We start from the raw sequence: 15,799 nt of genomic DNA, 5'->3' as shown, positions 1-15,799 counted from the left end.
GTCGACGAAATCCATTGAAGATTTCTTAATTAGACATGTACTTGTCCAAATGTAGAGTTCAAAATTTCAAGCCTGTTTGACAGAACATATCAATTTTTTCTTTGCATCTGACATCATCCGCTGTAACCACAGCTGCTAATGATGTGAATGGAAGCGAAAGAGAGATCACAGTGGAATTAACTACAAAATGATGCTGGCTGAATATGAATTCACCCAATAACAAACAGAGCAGCAGTTTTGCAATGGTTCCCTATAATGAGTAGAGGTGTAGAACACCAGCCACAATCTCATCAAGATAGTAATCCTATAACGATGTTCATTGTCGCGTTTGCTCACACACTTGCGCGAGGCGGCGACCGCAAGCCGCCGGCGCAACCGCACGCCTAAGTGTACATTACACGAACGATTACACCGGAATGTGATGTCTGCATACTGTGCACACTCTGCACTACAATGAGCAAACACATGTGTTCTGGAAACTGTCGATACGATCACGAACATCAAACAACTGATGGACTTAATAAGACATTACACCGCAAACAATTAGCAGAGTATTGAGAAACTAGAATAGACTGTTGTTGAGTTTTGTACAATTTGAAGCAAACAGTCTTCGATTCTTGGATCATACTCAATATAAGTGCAGACTTATCCCCTGGACCCCAAATAACTCCACCACAACTATTCTACCTCTTAGGATCTGAACTAAAGGTTTTCTTGAACTGTAAATCAGGAACCATATCCCTCTCATAACAAATGAATATATCAAGTCATCCACGTCTGTACAGGAAACGTCATTTAAATAATAATAGAACAATAGTGAAGAATGGAACATATCCACTTGTTACACTAATCATTTATTATCAAATAGCACGAATAGCATCGTGAATCAGCCAAGATGTCTTCATGAAACAATTCTGAGAACTGTCGTAACGCAGACGACCATCATACATACATACATACACGTGCATAACATACAATTCATACAATTGGAGCGCGTATGGTGCAGGAGACAGATGAATCAACGATCTAAATCCAATTGATGTCAACTGTGACTGGCGAAGGTCTTGTCTACTGCACTACACGCTATTTGGATGTTATACTGGTAATGGCTTGAGGAATTCACATAATTGAATTCTCACCTACAGCCATTGAGTTAAGACATTGGAATCTACATCTGGACTGGGCCCATAGAAGGCATTTATAATAAAAAAAAGAGTTTAAAAAGAAATGGTGATTATAATCAATGCAAATTAAGTAAATTTTAATCGTTAGTTCGTGACATAGGAGTGCGTAGAGTTTAACATTCCATTCTATTCATCTAACTATTGACAAAAACTCGTATATTTGAGAAGAAATACCTGTTTGGTATCTGTTATATAAGACAAAATGAAATAATATAGAGAGATGGGGCAACAAATGGCAGTAATATCATGATAGTGGCACGTGTTGCACCGTGGCTCGCGATATTTGCGAATGAATGGCCGCCGCCGGCCGGCGCAACACTGTCGACGCGGCTTCCTGCGACCACTGCCAAATTGTACCACATCGCGCACACGTACCATCACCACCAAAATACTATAACACCACTTTCAATTTCAAAATCGTACACTACTAAACTGTAACTGTTTCAGTTCATTTTGAACAGGAGTGCCAATACTACACACTATTAATCATTTTTTGAACACCCAAGTTTATCAAACTAAACTCTTTCGGCTGTTCTTATCAAATACTTGTATGCTACGGTTTACATAGTATTTTTTTGTTTAACCAATTACTGTCACACTGCTGGGCAAGGATCTCCTCCCAAACAAAGGAATTATAAGGATAAATACCTTAGGTATTAGGGAGGGTATTTTAAACATATTTTAAATGCACTTTGGTGGTGATTGTACGTGAGCACTTACTCGAATTCTAGACCTTTCTAAAGTTTGGCTGATTCCGACAGTGTTGTGTATTTTAGTTGTTGTTGCGGCTGTTCAAACTGATAATAACAATGTTGGGAACCATCTGTTGTTTGATGTTCAATGTAAATATTCAATTGACGCTATATCATACGTGAATTATACCATCAATTTTGCGTAGTTTGGATATTGTAACTAAATCATCTACGTATTATTTGATTGAATTGAACGTCATGGCCGTGCCGTATTTTCGTTATATTCTTTTTAATGGCAATAAAGTTGAGTATTACATAGTATTATTTATTAGGTAAAGTGTAGGACGACTACTTAGTAAGTAATTAAACAAATAATTGAACTCATATTTAAGAACCTAGTCCTACCGTATGCCACTCTCGCTAGTATTCATAAAATCGATGTCTAAAGATAGTTCACGAAAAAAGAAAAACCCCATCATTTGAAAAATACAAACATTACGCAACAGGCTTACTGTATAACCCTCTTAAATCACACACGCGTTCGCACAAATCGTATCTGACACCAGTCCGATTGAAATGTGATGGAGACCGACAGGAGCTAATGTAATGTCCATTTCCTGCATTGTTTAACGAGTGCATATCCCGGCTTACAGAGGGGTCGGCTCAACCGGCCTCCCCTCGGCAAGGCGGCTAAGCTCGCCTGAGGTATTGGATCTGACAACAGGTAGCCAGCTCAGCTGCGTATTAACGTCCATCCTAGCTCCCGACGTGGAAATGAGATTATGCTCGTGTTGTGTTGCTGCTATTTTGTACTAGAGTGTGGGTGGTATGCAAATTTACCTTTTTTACTTTATATAAACTAGTAACGGATAAGGATATCAATCGTAATATCTACACACATATCAATTAAAGCACATAGATATTGCAATTATTGCAGTAGGCTGTATTTTAATTAACCTATCTTTAGAACCCTTGCATCATAACTACTACATCAGAAGATTGAAAAATATTTCCTATTTCACGCAATATTTTTTATCAGCAAATTAAAACGGTACATTTATAGCAGTTCTATAAAAAGACGAACAGGATATCTCGCTGTTCACGCTACATCGGTACAACTAGGTACATCGGTAATAGGTATACTAGTGGGTATAGTATAAGGTTGCATCACCGGCACGGCGGCAGCGCCATTTTCCTCTAGATCTACATAATTGTATGTAGGTTTGTGTGCCGCTAATTGACGCTTGGCATCACAACTATTAGACACACGATGTACTAACTGCTATTGATAGCTGTTCCACTGCTTCCGGGTGGCGTAAGTTTTGATCATTACCTATGCAGAAGGAACTAGTGATCAACATACTTTTCTTGAACTATTACAAAACTAGCTAATATTGAACAGTAGTAAAGCCACTCTTAAAATCTTGGATTAATATGAGTTCGCATTTTAAGTGTTCTAAATCAACATGCACACCATATTGCCAGTTTGCATATGACTTCTGAACACCTCACTGGTCAAATTAAGACATTTAAATTGTACTCTCAAAGATATCAATAGCTAAATAGAGATATTTCTTTGCATACTTTTCAACACACTTAACTAACTATAATAATAGTAAATTTCGTCAAACGTTCGCTTAATTCGTGTCTTGGTATTGATAGAAACTTCCCTAATAGCGTCGATCAAGATAATGACATAGCGATGGTGGCAGTGGCACGGTGCACCGGAGCTCTCGGCCAAATCGTTCTGTTCTATCTGTCAGTAATATACCTACGCGCCACTCGAAAACAATCATAAATACTGACGTGACGGTGCTTTATATAAATAACCAAACAGGGCTGCTGAATATAACTGCCCAAAATCTATACAAAAAAAATAACAATCTGGTGCAAAAAAACTCGAAATTTTAAGGGGAAAGTCGCATTGTAAACTCATGAGTTTCTTTTTGCCCTCGGCTTTAAAAGAGGGGTGTTTCAATCCCCTAATTGGATTTCAAAATCACAGAACGTATCGATTCTCTTCCGAAAACTGGACTGCATATTCCATTTAGTTCTGTCCAAAAGAATACCTATTTAAACCAGGGCTATCTGTTTAGCCTATATTAAATTGACCTTCCCATTGTTATTACAGGTGTGGTTCCAAGAAACACTTACATCTATTTGTCTGACAACGTTATTAGATTCTTAATCTTTGGCAGGTGTAATATTTATTTGCTGAGATTTGGACAAATGAGTGTCAGTTTTTTGGCAGCCCTGCGGCCGAGTGCGCTACGCTACTACGCTCGTACGGCGCGCACGTCTGCGCAGGCGCGGCGCGTACGCAGCGCGGCCCGCGGGGGCGGCAGCGTGCGCCCACGCACTGTAGTGGAGACTTCTTTACTTTTTACATTTCGTCAACACTACCGCGTAACTCCAATTTGCATCTCAACTATATTAAACCCTATAACGTGCACATAAAGCTCGAAATCTGTTATGGTGAGTATCGATTTGCGTATTGTTAATTGACGAGTATTAGTTGTTAGATCATCACATTGTTTGATACAGGAAATACTCTCTTAAAATTGAAGGTGTTTAAGTATTTAGTTATGACAGTAAGTGGTTGGGTTTGGTCAGTATTTGTGTAGAACCTCTTCATTAACCGTTCGAGATGTTTATTCTACACGTGTGTGGGTAGAGATTATTCAATATTTTGACAACATTAAGTGATGTTTGCACAAATAAAAAAGTGTGATTAGATGAGATAAAAGTGTGTTTTCACAAGATAATTACGATTACATTATTATGTGTATAAATATCTACAATACTGGGTAATGATGTTAAAAACTTTGGCACCGGCGCGTGCGCAATGTAACGCCAAACAACATTAAGATAACATGTCATTTACATCACTTATTTTTTATTCTGTACTGAAAACAAAACTGCCTTAATATGTAATTGTATCATTGGGCACCTTCTAGGACGGCTCTTGCTAATATTAAAGAGACAATCTAGCTGCTTAACTCTATTTTCAGTGGCAGAGGTGATTTTCCAACAAATGGCTAAGCTTGCAAAACCTCCCGCACTTTTAAAAAACTATTGAATAGCCGATATTGGTCGCTCTTAAGATTTTACAACGACAAAAAGAAAATATTTCGTCAATTAATATGAGCGACTCTACTACGATTTTTTACGTTATTAACCAAATGAAATACAATAAACTCTAGTTAACTTAAACTACGTTTAAAAAACGACCGGTTTTAAACAAACAGCTGAAGAATCAGGTCAGTCGTGGTACAAATCCACGTTATATCAGAAATACAGAATATAAACAGGCTGACAGATGGTGGATGGTATTCTTAAGACGTGTTTCACAATACACCTATCAAATGTTGAAGTTTAACTCGCTTTACGTTTGTGAAACAGAAATAGGTTTATTGTGGATATAGACAAATCGAATTGACGATAGAATCGTTTTTGACAAACCGAACCGAAAAGTGGGTCTTTAATAGTACCGACTACTTTTATAGTAGTTAAACTATTGAGACTGTCCGATAGACATGCTGAAAGCAAACGCAAGACCATTTCAGTCGAAGTTTTATGTAATCAATTAACTGACTTTTCCGGGGGAGAACTGGGCAAAAAGCTTATTAGTTATTATATTAATTGTGACCACATCAGAAACTTACATTCATAACCATCGCATAGCGAGCCATGGATTTATGATATGGATTAAATGACAAAAGATGATGCATTAAATGACAAAAGAATTAAGACTTGCTATAGCCTATACTTTCAATACCTTTAAAAATCTATATTCTGCACTACCTGACGAAGAAACTGGTGTCTATCATTTAGTATTCGCTCTGCATCGTTATAGCAGTTTAGTAGATGTGTATTGACATATAAACTCACTGATATCGGTGACGTCGTTCCACTTCATGATGACGTCCGTGCAGAAGTCACCTGAAACAATATACAAACAAACGTTAAGAACACAAATGTCATATTTAACATATTTATAACCAGTGGTCATTACAATGACGACACTAGGTGATAATAAGAGATTATCTAATATTTTTGCAGTATAGCATCAAGAGAGTTGTGTGGTTATAGGTTTTAGAAGAGAGCAGCTATTTTAAACAATATTTCAAGTCTCTAGATCGAGAAAACATCGGTCTATGTCTTAGTGAGACAACGTTATGTCATTGCTTTAAATCAAGCCAGACATACGACTGACAAGAAATGTATTGAAAACACACACACGAATGTTTCCACAATGTTCTATATAAACAGACAAATACCGTTAAACTATCTCCCTCACAATTGAATCTAGAATAACAAAATTAACATAGAATGTTATTTTTTATATGTGAGAGTGGGAATTTTCACAATGGCTGCTCCTTTAATTATAATGAAACATAATGGTAGAATTGGCTGTAAAAAAATGTGTTATACCGCATACAATGAGCGGTGGCCGGTTCGCGCTTAGCTAACTGTGTGTACACACGCGACTAAACGCACTGGTGGTGGCGACACACGGAACAGCGGCCGGGGCGGAGACGCTCGGCGCTCGCCTCGTAACAACACAACTAACGGTTCACGCACGACCGTGCCTGCAAACCATTTCCCTGGCATTATGTGAGTCGCGGAGACGTGGCGACATTGTTGCAAACTTCAAATGTGCTTATTTTCAACGCTGCTGCTCATAAAACTCTCTTGAAATAAGCCATGGAGTATACAAGTTGTGGAAAACCTGTTTTATTACTAAGTAACGTACGACCTGGCGTATTTTAGTATCGGGGTTTTTTTAGTAGAGATTCTTTAAAATGGATTAAAGTTATTTTTATGTGGACAACCTAAGTAGAATTTGCTTAAGGGACTATAAGTCACCATTAAAAAAATGTTCCTGCTTATCATAGGCGATTAGTCCTTTATTTATGTTTTATTTTAATATAGCTGGTAATACTTAAAGTATGCTTTTAATTTATGTTTACCTTTGACTAGTGGTCTAGTTGCGTCTTTTCCCACAATGTGCAAATGAACATTTCACAAACAATATTTCTAATAGCAATTAGCGTCTCATTTCATTCCATCACGATAGTGTATCTTAGAATGAGTAATGATGTCTGATTTCTTAATGTTTTCGCAAGAACCTAGCGATTACATCTAGCAAGTAAAATTAAATGAGCCGCGCAATTTTATCTTATAATTTAGCAATTCACTTGGAATTATTCTCAGAAGTTTAGTGCAGTGTTAATGAACGTTGTGGAGGGTTCGTACTAGATACTTGGCCCTGTGTTTTCGCATCGAGTATCTATTGCGAGTATTGCGACACGCGATAATAATGATGGAATTGATTAACGTATAGTTTTATGTTTGTGTTGCGATTTCGCGCCTCATTTACAATTCTCTAGCTACTACTAGTTTTAATGTGTATTTGTTAGTTTGTAGACACGAACATCGCGGTGTGGCTCTAAAACAATGGACCGAGGTGTGCCGAGTACTTCGTCCTAAGGTGTGATGTTATTTGTCATAGAGATGACTTCACTGTCATTATTGAACTGTTTCAAGAACACTTTAAATCGAAAAACGAAGCTTTTAAGACAACATTTAGCGCAAATGAAACCTCCTCTTAGATCGGATGGCCGATAGATACTTAGAGCAATAACAAAAGCAATAAAACGAATGTACGATTAATCGCATGAGCGGTAAGTGTGCGCGGGACCTAAGCGAGTTCACGACATGCACTCGGCGACCTCTACCATTCTATTTGAACAATTTGCAATCCACAGCGCTGTAGCATGCTCTACTCTCGAGCGTAGAGCCGCAGACGCCACGGCACAGCTAATAATACGTGACTATGCTCTAAGCCGGCTTAAGATACAGAACAACCGATTGTAGGCAATCTAATCGGCTCTAATCTTTCCTTTCCTTTTTGCAATCTTTCACGGAAATGGAGCGAGATGTGATGTACTGGACAATCTATATCTTTAACTAATCGTATGTTATCTGTGTCAATTTATCGCTAAACTAATTTTAGATTAAAATTAAATTACTTTTTATAGGTACCTAACCTAGTAGTTTATCGTATATGTGTGACATAATAATCTGCTATGCCTAATTTATCAAAACTTTTAGTAATCTAAAAAAATATGAGAAGTACTTATTTAATGACATAGATAGTAATTTACAATGTTGACTATTTCAGATTATATCTGTAAATTATCTCAATGTGAAGTAATCAACAGTAAATAACATGTCATCTTCTCGAAAATACTATTTATTTTGCTCTATTTTAACTGTGATAACAATGCTTGTACTGGTTTAAAGGAAAATTATACAACAATAAGTAAGAAATGGGGTCAATTATGTAGTTGTAGTATGCATAATAATATCAATATTGAATATGACTTCAAAAAAGTAGACTTGCTTGATACCTTCATCCCTATGAAATTATCTACTACCAAGCAAATTTCACCAAAATACGTTCAGCAATTTAGCATAATGTATAGACAGAACTTTCGATTTTATAATATTATTTAGATAGATTAGATAGGTATTATTAAGAACTGGGTGAGGTTTGCGAAAAAAATATAAAGATAATGTTTCATCAGTGATTTAAAGATATAAGCAGTAAATAGAGTTCATAGATCAACAATTTAAGTGATAGAGTCTAGTGTGTAGAGTTCACAGGCGTTGTTTGTCGTACAGACTCGACCCACTTGCACGAATTACGCGGGCCGGGCGTCGAACCCGCGTGTTTCGCGGCGTTTGTCTAATTCACTGGTGGTTAATGAAGGCACTTGTCTATTAGAGGTTTGTTAGATGCGTGCAATGAATAATGATTATCGGAGAGAGTACATAGAGTTAATTGATCAGTTGTATTCATCACGATTTCCAACCGGCTACAAGGTTTCTAGCGGATCTAGGAAAAATACACTCTTGCGTATAATTGCTTTATGTTAATTTTGTTGCGCGGTTTTGCGACTTTGAAGGTGAAAACATTTATTATAGTTAACTATATCTAACGCTTAAGTAACCCTTTCTGTCAGGCTTTTACACGTAGATCGATTTACCCCCGGTTTCTGAGGTACATTTAGCGGTAGTTTATAGTAGTAGTTTATATTCAATAGCGTTTAAACTCATATTAAAAAACGATATTGAATAGATAAACTACCGCTAAATGTACCTCAGAAACCGGGCGTTAAACGGGTATTAACAGATCGATAAACTACATCGCAGGGAAGATAATAGGTCACTTCTCAATTTCCCAAAAACAAAGAACTATAGCAACCTACATTAGAAAACCTCAGGGCAATTGCTACTCTAAAATGGAGAGAAAACAGAAATAAAACGTGAATACCGAATACCGATGGCAGTCTCCACTAAATTGGCCCCTATCTGAGGTCTAATCCAGGCAAGTCTCACGAACTGATCAGAATCTAACGTGGAATATCTTAGAAACAGATGGATAAACTAGCATGTGCTATCGAGATACAGTATTTAAATAAGTGCAATATAACCCGTTCTAATTTGTTAGAGATAGTCTTTAAATAGACTTAGGTCATTGTGTGCTTGAGTTTATGATCAGGATACAAAGGTTTATAATGCGAATATACTTTCAAACATTTATTAAACCCTATTATATATAAAACGTGAAAGTTTGTGAAGAAAGATAGATCTGAGTAACTATTTCAAGCTAAAACTATTGTATCGATTCTGTGCCAAAAGAACCTAAGTGCATGAAGTTACAAAAGTAGTCTTGTATCAAAGTGAGATATTTTATAAGCGTATGTTTTTCTCGTCCGATAATTAGTGCGACATGTTGCAACGTGTATCGGTTAGAGCGGCGGCTGCCACTGTCCAGGACAACCAGAGGTACCATGATGCATGGCTTCTTTGAAAACATGTCATAGACAGAAAATAATGCCACCTTTGCATGACATAGGTTTTTGGCTGCATCCGTAATTTAGTACGACTATCAATTGTCATATTAATTACATAGTTAGACTATTTTGCACGAAGGATTTTTTTGCAAAAAGTTTCATCAAAATCGGTTTAGTTACTAACAGATTTGAATAATATTTTTGTGTAGTTATGCGTACATGTATAGCAGTAAAGTGCAACAGGTTGAATTGATTGTCAAATTGATAAGGTCGTCCACTGTCCTATTTTACCAGCACGTGACCTAGATTTTTACATGTCCTGGAATCACACGTGTTTCAAACAAACGTCGTTTTACATAAAGTACTAATGGTAGTGAAATGTAACGCAGCTGAAGTTGCATACAAAGTGGAACAGATAACGGTAACGTAAGGTCACCAAGTGTCAGTTTTTCAGGTTTCTGTACGCCTATATTGTAGGCTAGATAAATAAATACGATGGAAATAGAAATTGTATACTTTTCACTTGCCAATTTAAGTTTTGACGTTCACTTTTGTGCGCTACACATGTGTCGGTGTCAATGCACTCTCAGAGGAGTGAGTTACATTTAGACAGAGGAATAAAAGGTTCGGCTAGACAATAGATGTATCGGTCTATCAAGTGTAGATGGTGAAAAGATTGAAGAACGTTTGTTAGTTGCGTTTCTGCGGCTCGTCGGGCGTGCGTGGCGGTAACCTCCTCGACCCGGTTTCGGTTCAGAGTTGAATGGCCGCGCGCTGCCTACTGCCACTGCCGGCGTGATGTTTGCACCTCGCGAGCCGGCGAGCGCACGCCGCACTATCGACGTTGCACTGATTTCTTATGAATATTTTTGCCATATCTTTCAGACGTCTCTAACTTAAAGCCACTTGGACGGAAATGTATATGACATTGTATCAAATTGCAAGTGATAATGAAAATACCGAGGTGTTCACTTGATACTTTCTTAGACACATTTCAATAAAGCGAGTACTATTTTAACATGTAAATATGGTATTTTCTACGCAAATTGTGTGCTGGCTAGATATGCTTAAATCTCATTTTTCACAGATCATGAGTGTACAAAACAGATTTGCATAAAATATCTTAGAACGCAACAAAATGTTTTTATTTATGTAATTAAATACAAAAATAATGTTACGAATTAGAATGTTGAATAATATTACGAGATTTTTTCATCCATATTAGTGCAGGCATCTAGAATTCTAGACTGTATAATGTACTCGTCAAGTAAAGAATGATTTCCGCAACTTTGAAATAATTTGCCTTCGTGATACAGTCCCTGAACTATAAAAATAGTTTGAAAACGATCGAATATTCTATTAATTCATTGAGTATAATAGTCTAAATGTAAGGCATGTATAAAATGTGTGTTAATTACTAGCTATTCATAGATTTAATCCCCGCATTGATACAGTGTTGGATCGTACATGTCCATTACACTAGAACATCGTGGCCGCGTTGGCATGCGCACAAAAATGTCCACAAAAACAATCCATTACTATCTCTCGCCAATTTTCAGATTACGCTCTTGAGATTGTTTTCTCACAGTAATTAAATGTCTGATTATAAACGAAATGACTTCCTGTTTGTAGAAGGAAATGTTAAATTTAAGTTCAATTTGTTGCCTTTTATTGGTTAACTGTTTCTCTGATACAAAGTCCCATTAGGATTGGTAATAAACATATGACAAGGAGCCCTGTTTCCTGACATTATCTTTTATCTTAGATAGAGGCATAGGGTACGTACGCTACATCTAGATATGGTGGCAGGATAGGAGCTTGGAGGTTCTTGGGGCCCTAAAGAACTAAACTGCAATGTTACGAAAAGTGAAAAGTAATGGTCACAAAAAAAATTGTTGCCTTTTAATTAAATGTAAAAATGGTTTACTCTCCGGATACCTGGTAACTAGGAGCACTCGACCATCAATGAGCAGATTTACCTTTCAAGTAATTGTAAAAATAGAAGGATTCCTAAAACATTATGAAGAGATTATCTCATAAAGCAGTAATGGCATTATCCTGGCATGTGTATTGTGTATAATAACAAAATCATGTAATTAACCTATAGGTGCGTGGTATTCAAAGCCATAAGTCAAGATATGATCAGGTGAACGACGGCACCGCACGTCAATTGCTTGAGCGTGATAGTTCATTCACTTGGCAAATGTCTGCCGATGCGAGTCTATTTAGATTTAACTTGTTCTAGCCCGCGACTTCGTCCGCGTAGACTGTAGTATATGGCTTATTGCTCTCATAGTGTCTATGACATGTTTAGGCTAGAATCTATCCTGTATTATATGCGATGTCGGCCTCCGTGGCGCTGTGGGTAAGATGATCGCGGGTCATGGGTACGACACGAGACGATTATTTGTGCGATCTACAAATAGTTGTTTCGCTTTCGCTTGTATTTTTTGTCCGATGTTTGTCTGTTTCTAAAATTCCCCGCGTCACAAGAGCAATTCTGAGTGCGGGAGCTGTCTTTGAAAACAAAATCAAAAAATATCCTAAATTGTCTTTGAACAAAATGTCATCCAATGTTTTAGGTGTGAAGAAGGGAAAGACAGACAGACAAAGTTACTAGTAGAGATGTAGTCTCTTCAGGAGAACGCTTTGTGCTAATACAACGTGGTTACTGTGGTAATAAAGATATGAAGTTTAAGATCATGAAGGGTTAAAGGTAAAACATTAAGATAGCCTTAAGAAGGATACAGGTGACAATTTATGTTATAAACTACAGGTGCCATTTAGCAAAATATAAACTTTTTTGCCTAGCAGTTTTTAAATATAGTAAAATACTTATGTACAGCGGATTCTATAGACTGCGAATAGTAACAGGAAAATGTAGTAACTGGCGTTTTAACATAGTTGTCAATGCATAACAATGCACTAGCAATTAAATCTAGCATTACCCACCTACATCTGTATAAATAGCTGCTATCAATCTGTATCTCTGACAGCCAATGGCGACTCAACAAGCTCAAGACAAGCTCTTTTACGAGAAGACCGTAGGTGCTGACTGTGCTGAGGCAACCGATTTTGGTGAAATTTGGTACACAAAGAGTTTAAAACCGGGATAAACACACAGGATACCTTCTACCCCGACAAAACTTTTCTCGCGAACGCAGTCGCGGGTAGAAATTAGTAACATCTTATAGCAAATGTATGTAATGTTATATTATGTGGCCACAAACTCCACAATACGTGGTATGTGACAAGTAATGATATCGCATGCGCAAGCGCAGCCCAGCGCTATTATTATTGATAGCGCGAAGGATCGCGACCTAGGACAAGCAACAGTGCCGCGTTACGTAATAACTATTAATTATAAGTGCATGTCGAGGAGCGAGCGCGTCAGGTGACTGCCGAGTGATGGGCTTGTGATAATACTGTGAAATGTAGCCAGTTTATATCAGCTTGAGTGTATTGATTATTGATAGGTGGTTAGGGATATTGAACCTTATTTGATAATCAATACGAGTGGCCTAATGTTAGAACACTTAGAACAGACTATGACAAGTTAGTGTCAACTCAAATGCTTTACGCGTAGAGCACACAGTGTCGTAGGGTTGATGGCTGAAGGTATTCGTTAGACCCTTACATCTTTCTTTTAATAGATTCAATTATGACGAATAAAATGACACGCATTAATTTAATATTCAATCTACTTTTAAGTTTGTTTTTATATCAAAAAGAAACCCGAGATGATGTGGTCAAACCGGTTGTTATAAGATTTATCAGTGAGATAATTAATAATGATAGTACACATGCTAGTTCGAGACTGTCGTGTTTTCTCGCGAGTTAAGTTACACCATTAAACCGCAATTACGTTAGCACATCGAGCGACAATTAAGCGACCGTACGAAACGAGATTCGAACTGATCAATTCAAAACCGGTTTCAAATTTTATGGTTCCGCTACTAAAAAGTAACGATTGAAACCCCCGGGATGGCGTAGGGTTGCTCATTACTAGCCGCGTGTCTCGTAAAAAAGATATTCGAGTAAAAACCGGCCCCGGAGAGTGGCCGGACCGGTGCCGTCACATAACTTATCATAACAACCTCGATGTATTGACGGAAATCACGTATCACTGCCGCCAACTGCCGCCGAGTGCCGTCGCGCCGGCACACCGACAACTGTTTCTTATTGACTCGCGAATTCGCATTCACCTGAGAAATCCACCTCTCTAGAACAACTACTAGTTACTACTACTCGCTAGATTTTAAGACAAAAACTTTCCGCCATAAAACCATCGAAGTAGGCTTCTATTCTAACACTACAACGTTTCACAAGTTTGACTTAGCAAAACCGTTTATTGCCCTCTATCGGGCTATTTCCAGCTAGTCAAAGATATATCGTAAACCATCTATCAGAAATTAGCCAAACCATCACTTGACTCTCGGCGTGTATGGATCAGTGATTACGGCAACTTATCAAACGCACAGTCCGTGTAACAGATAGCGATATAAAGTATCGCAATATAAGCAACATCGCGCACTATCCATCTCGACGCTGCGGCCCTAAGTGCGCCACATCACTTACCCGCGAAGGGCCTCAAACGCCGTAGGCTGACGTAGAGATTCGACCATTAATAACACATACAGTTTTATTACGAAACGTTTGGAGGTTTTATCAAAAATAATGCAAGATTAAAAATGATTCTCATGATGAAACAATAGTTTTATAAATGGAAACGTACTGGATTAAAGCGCTTTATCGCTGCATGACTCTGCAAGATCAATGCCCCCCTGCGAAAGTTTGATAAGATTTACAAACGACTCATTAAGCCATTATGGATAATACAAATAATTTGAATAATTGTGTAATTATGGCGAATTGGTAACAAATAACAATGGAAACCAATGCACAAATATGGTAGTAAATTGTACACAGGGAAAACTGAAGCCCACAAATATTTTACAACTGCCATCACAATTTACTATTGAATATCGGTCTGACAAAAAGTGGGCACACTATTATGAACCTTCATCGATGGTCACCGGGCCGCGGCTGATAAAAACCGTTGCCAACAATAGCACCACGCTATAACGTTATAATGATATAACGCGGCACAAAAACGCCTGTTACCATCAGTTACATAAGCCCTCTCATCATACCGACTCGGGAAGTTGTTAGCTAATAGTAAAAACTACAAACTTACTACACTGAACTGGGTTATAGTGGAGCGCTGTCTATCACGTCGCAGTTTAGTCTAGAATGATGATATAGACTGGTCAGTGGTTCTGGTGGAAAATCAAACCTTAGTTCTTCCTACGGATTAAACTGTTTAGTTCTCTAAAAGGATTTCAGGTGATTTAAAATAAAATTAAATATGATTTCTTACGCTTGTTAACTTCACGGGAAGCCAAATGACACAATCATCTGGAGGAATGTTAAAAGTAAGTCTTAGATTTATCATGGGGTGGAAAAGACCATCTAGACCTAGTCTGTAATTAAAAACGAGACAAATAGGAAAGGTAGACCGTCAGCAAGCAGCTGTTTCAAGAAATTTGACGGATCAGACCAAAACAGACCATATTATAGACACAGATGAAGAACAATATATCATTAGGAGGATCGGTTTCTTCAATATTACTAAACAAATAATGAATAACCCTCACGACAGCGGATGGATTTGGAGTGTCAGTTCTTCAACAGACCGATAAAACACTTATAACGATTGAATGGACGTTAAATGGAATAAAACAGTGTTAGTTATAGCCGAGTGTGGCACTCGAGATAAGAGCCTATATTTAGCACAGGTTACAGGCTCACAGGTAAAACAAATGCCACGTGAATACTAGCGATACTGAGGTGAAAAACGATCAGCAAATGACGACGAGATTGTAGCCGTAATGAAACGTAGCTCCAATCACATCAGCTGTTCACGGTGATAACAAAATATTCCAACGTGTACGACCGACTTATAAAACTAGCAATACTTTTGTTATGCGTTTACCTTTCGAGATGAATAAAATGTCAGTGTTATACAATTTTATAATTCTATCGAAGCAGTCAAGCA

General features: G+C 37.7%; 1 protein-coding gene across 1 annotated transcript in view; it reads right to left on the bottom strand.

The window, feature by feature from the left end:
* Reph (Regulator of eph expression) overlaps positions 1 to 15,799 on the bottom strand; it is a 63,504-nt gene that overhangs the window by 30,975 nt on the left and 16,730 nt on the right. The window contains exon 3 of the mRNA XM_076118300.1: positions 5,768 to 5,818. Coding sequence (XP_075974415.1) covers positions 5,768 to 5,818 — 51 coding nt within the window. The remainder of the gene's footprint in view (positions 1 to 5,767; positions 5,819 to 15,799) is intronic.

The sequence above is a fragment of the Anticarsia gemmatalis genome, chromosome 9 (assembly GCF_050436995.1).
Source record: "Anticarsia gemmatalis isolate Benzon Research Colony breed Stoneville strain chromosome 9, ilAntGemm2 primary, whole genome shotgun sequence".
NCBI lineage: Eukaryota > Metazoa > Arthropoda > Insecta > Lepidoptera > Erebidae > Anticarsia > Anticarsia gemmatalis.
Note: the sequence above shows the minus strand (reverse complement) of the source record. Positions and strands in the feature narration are given on the sequence as shown.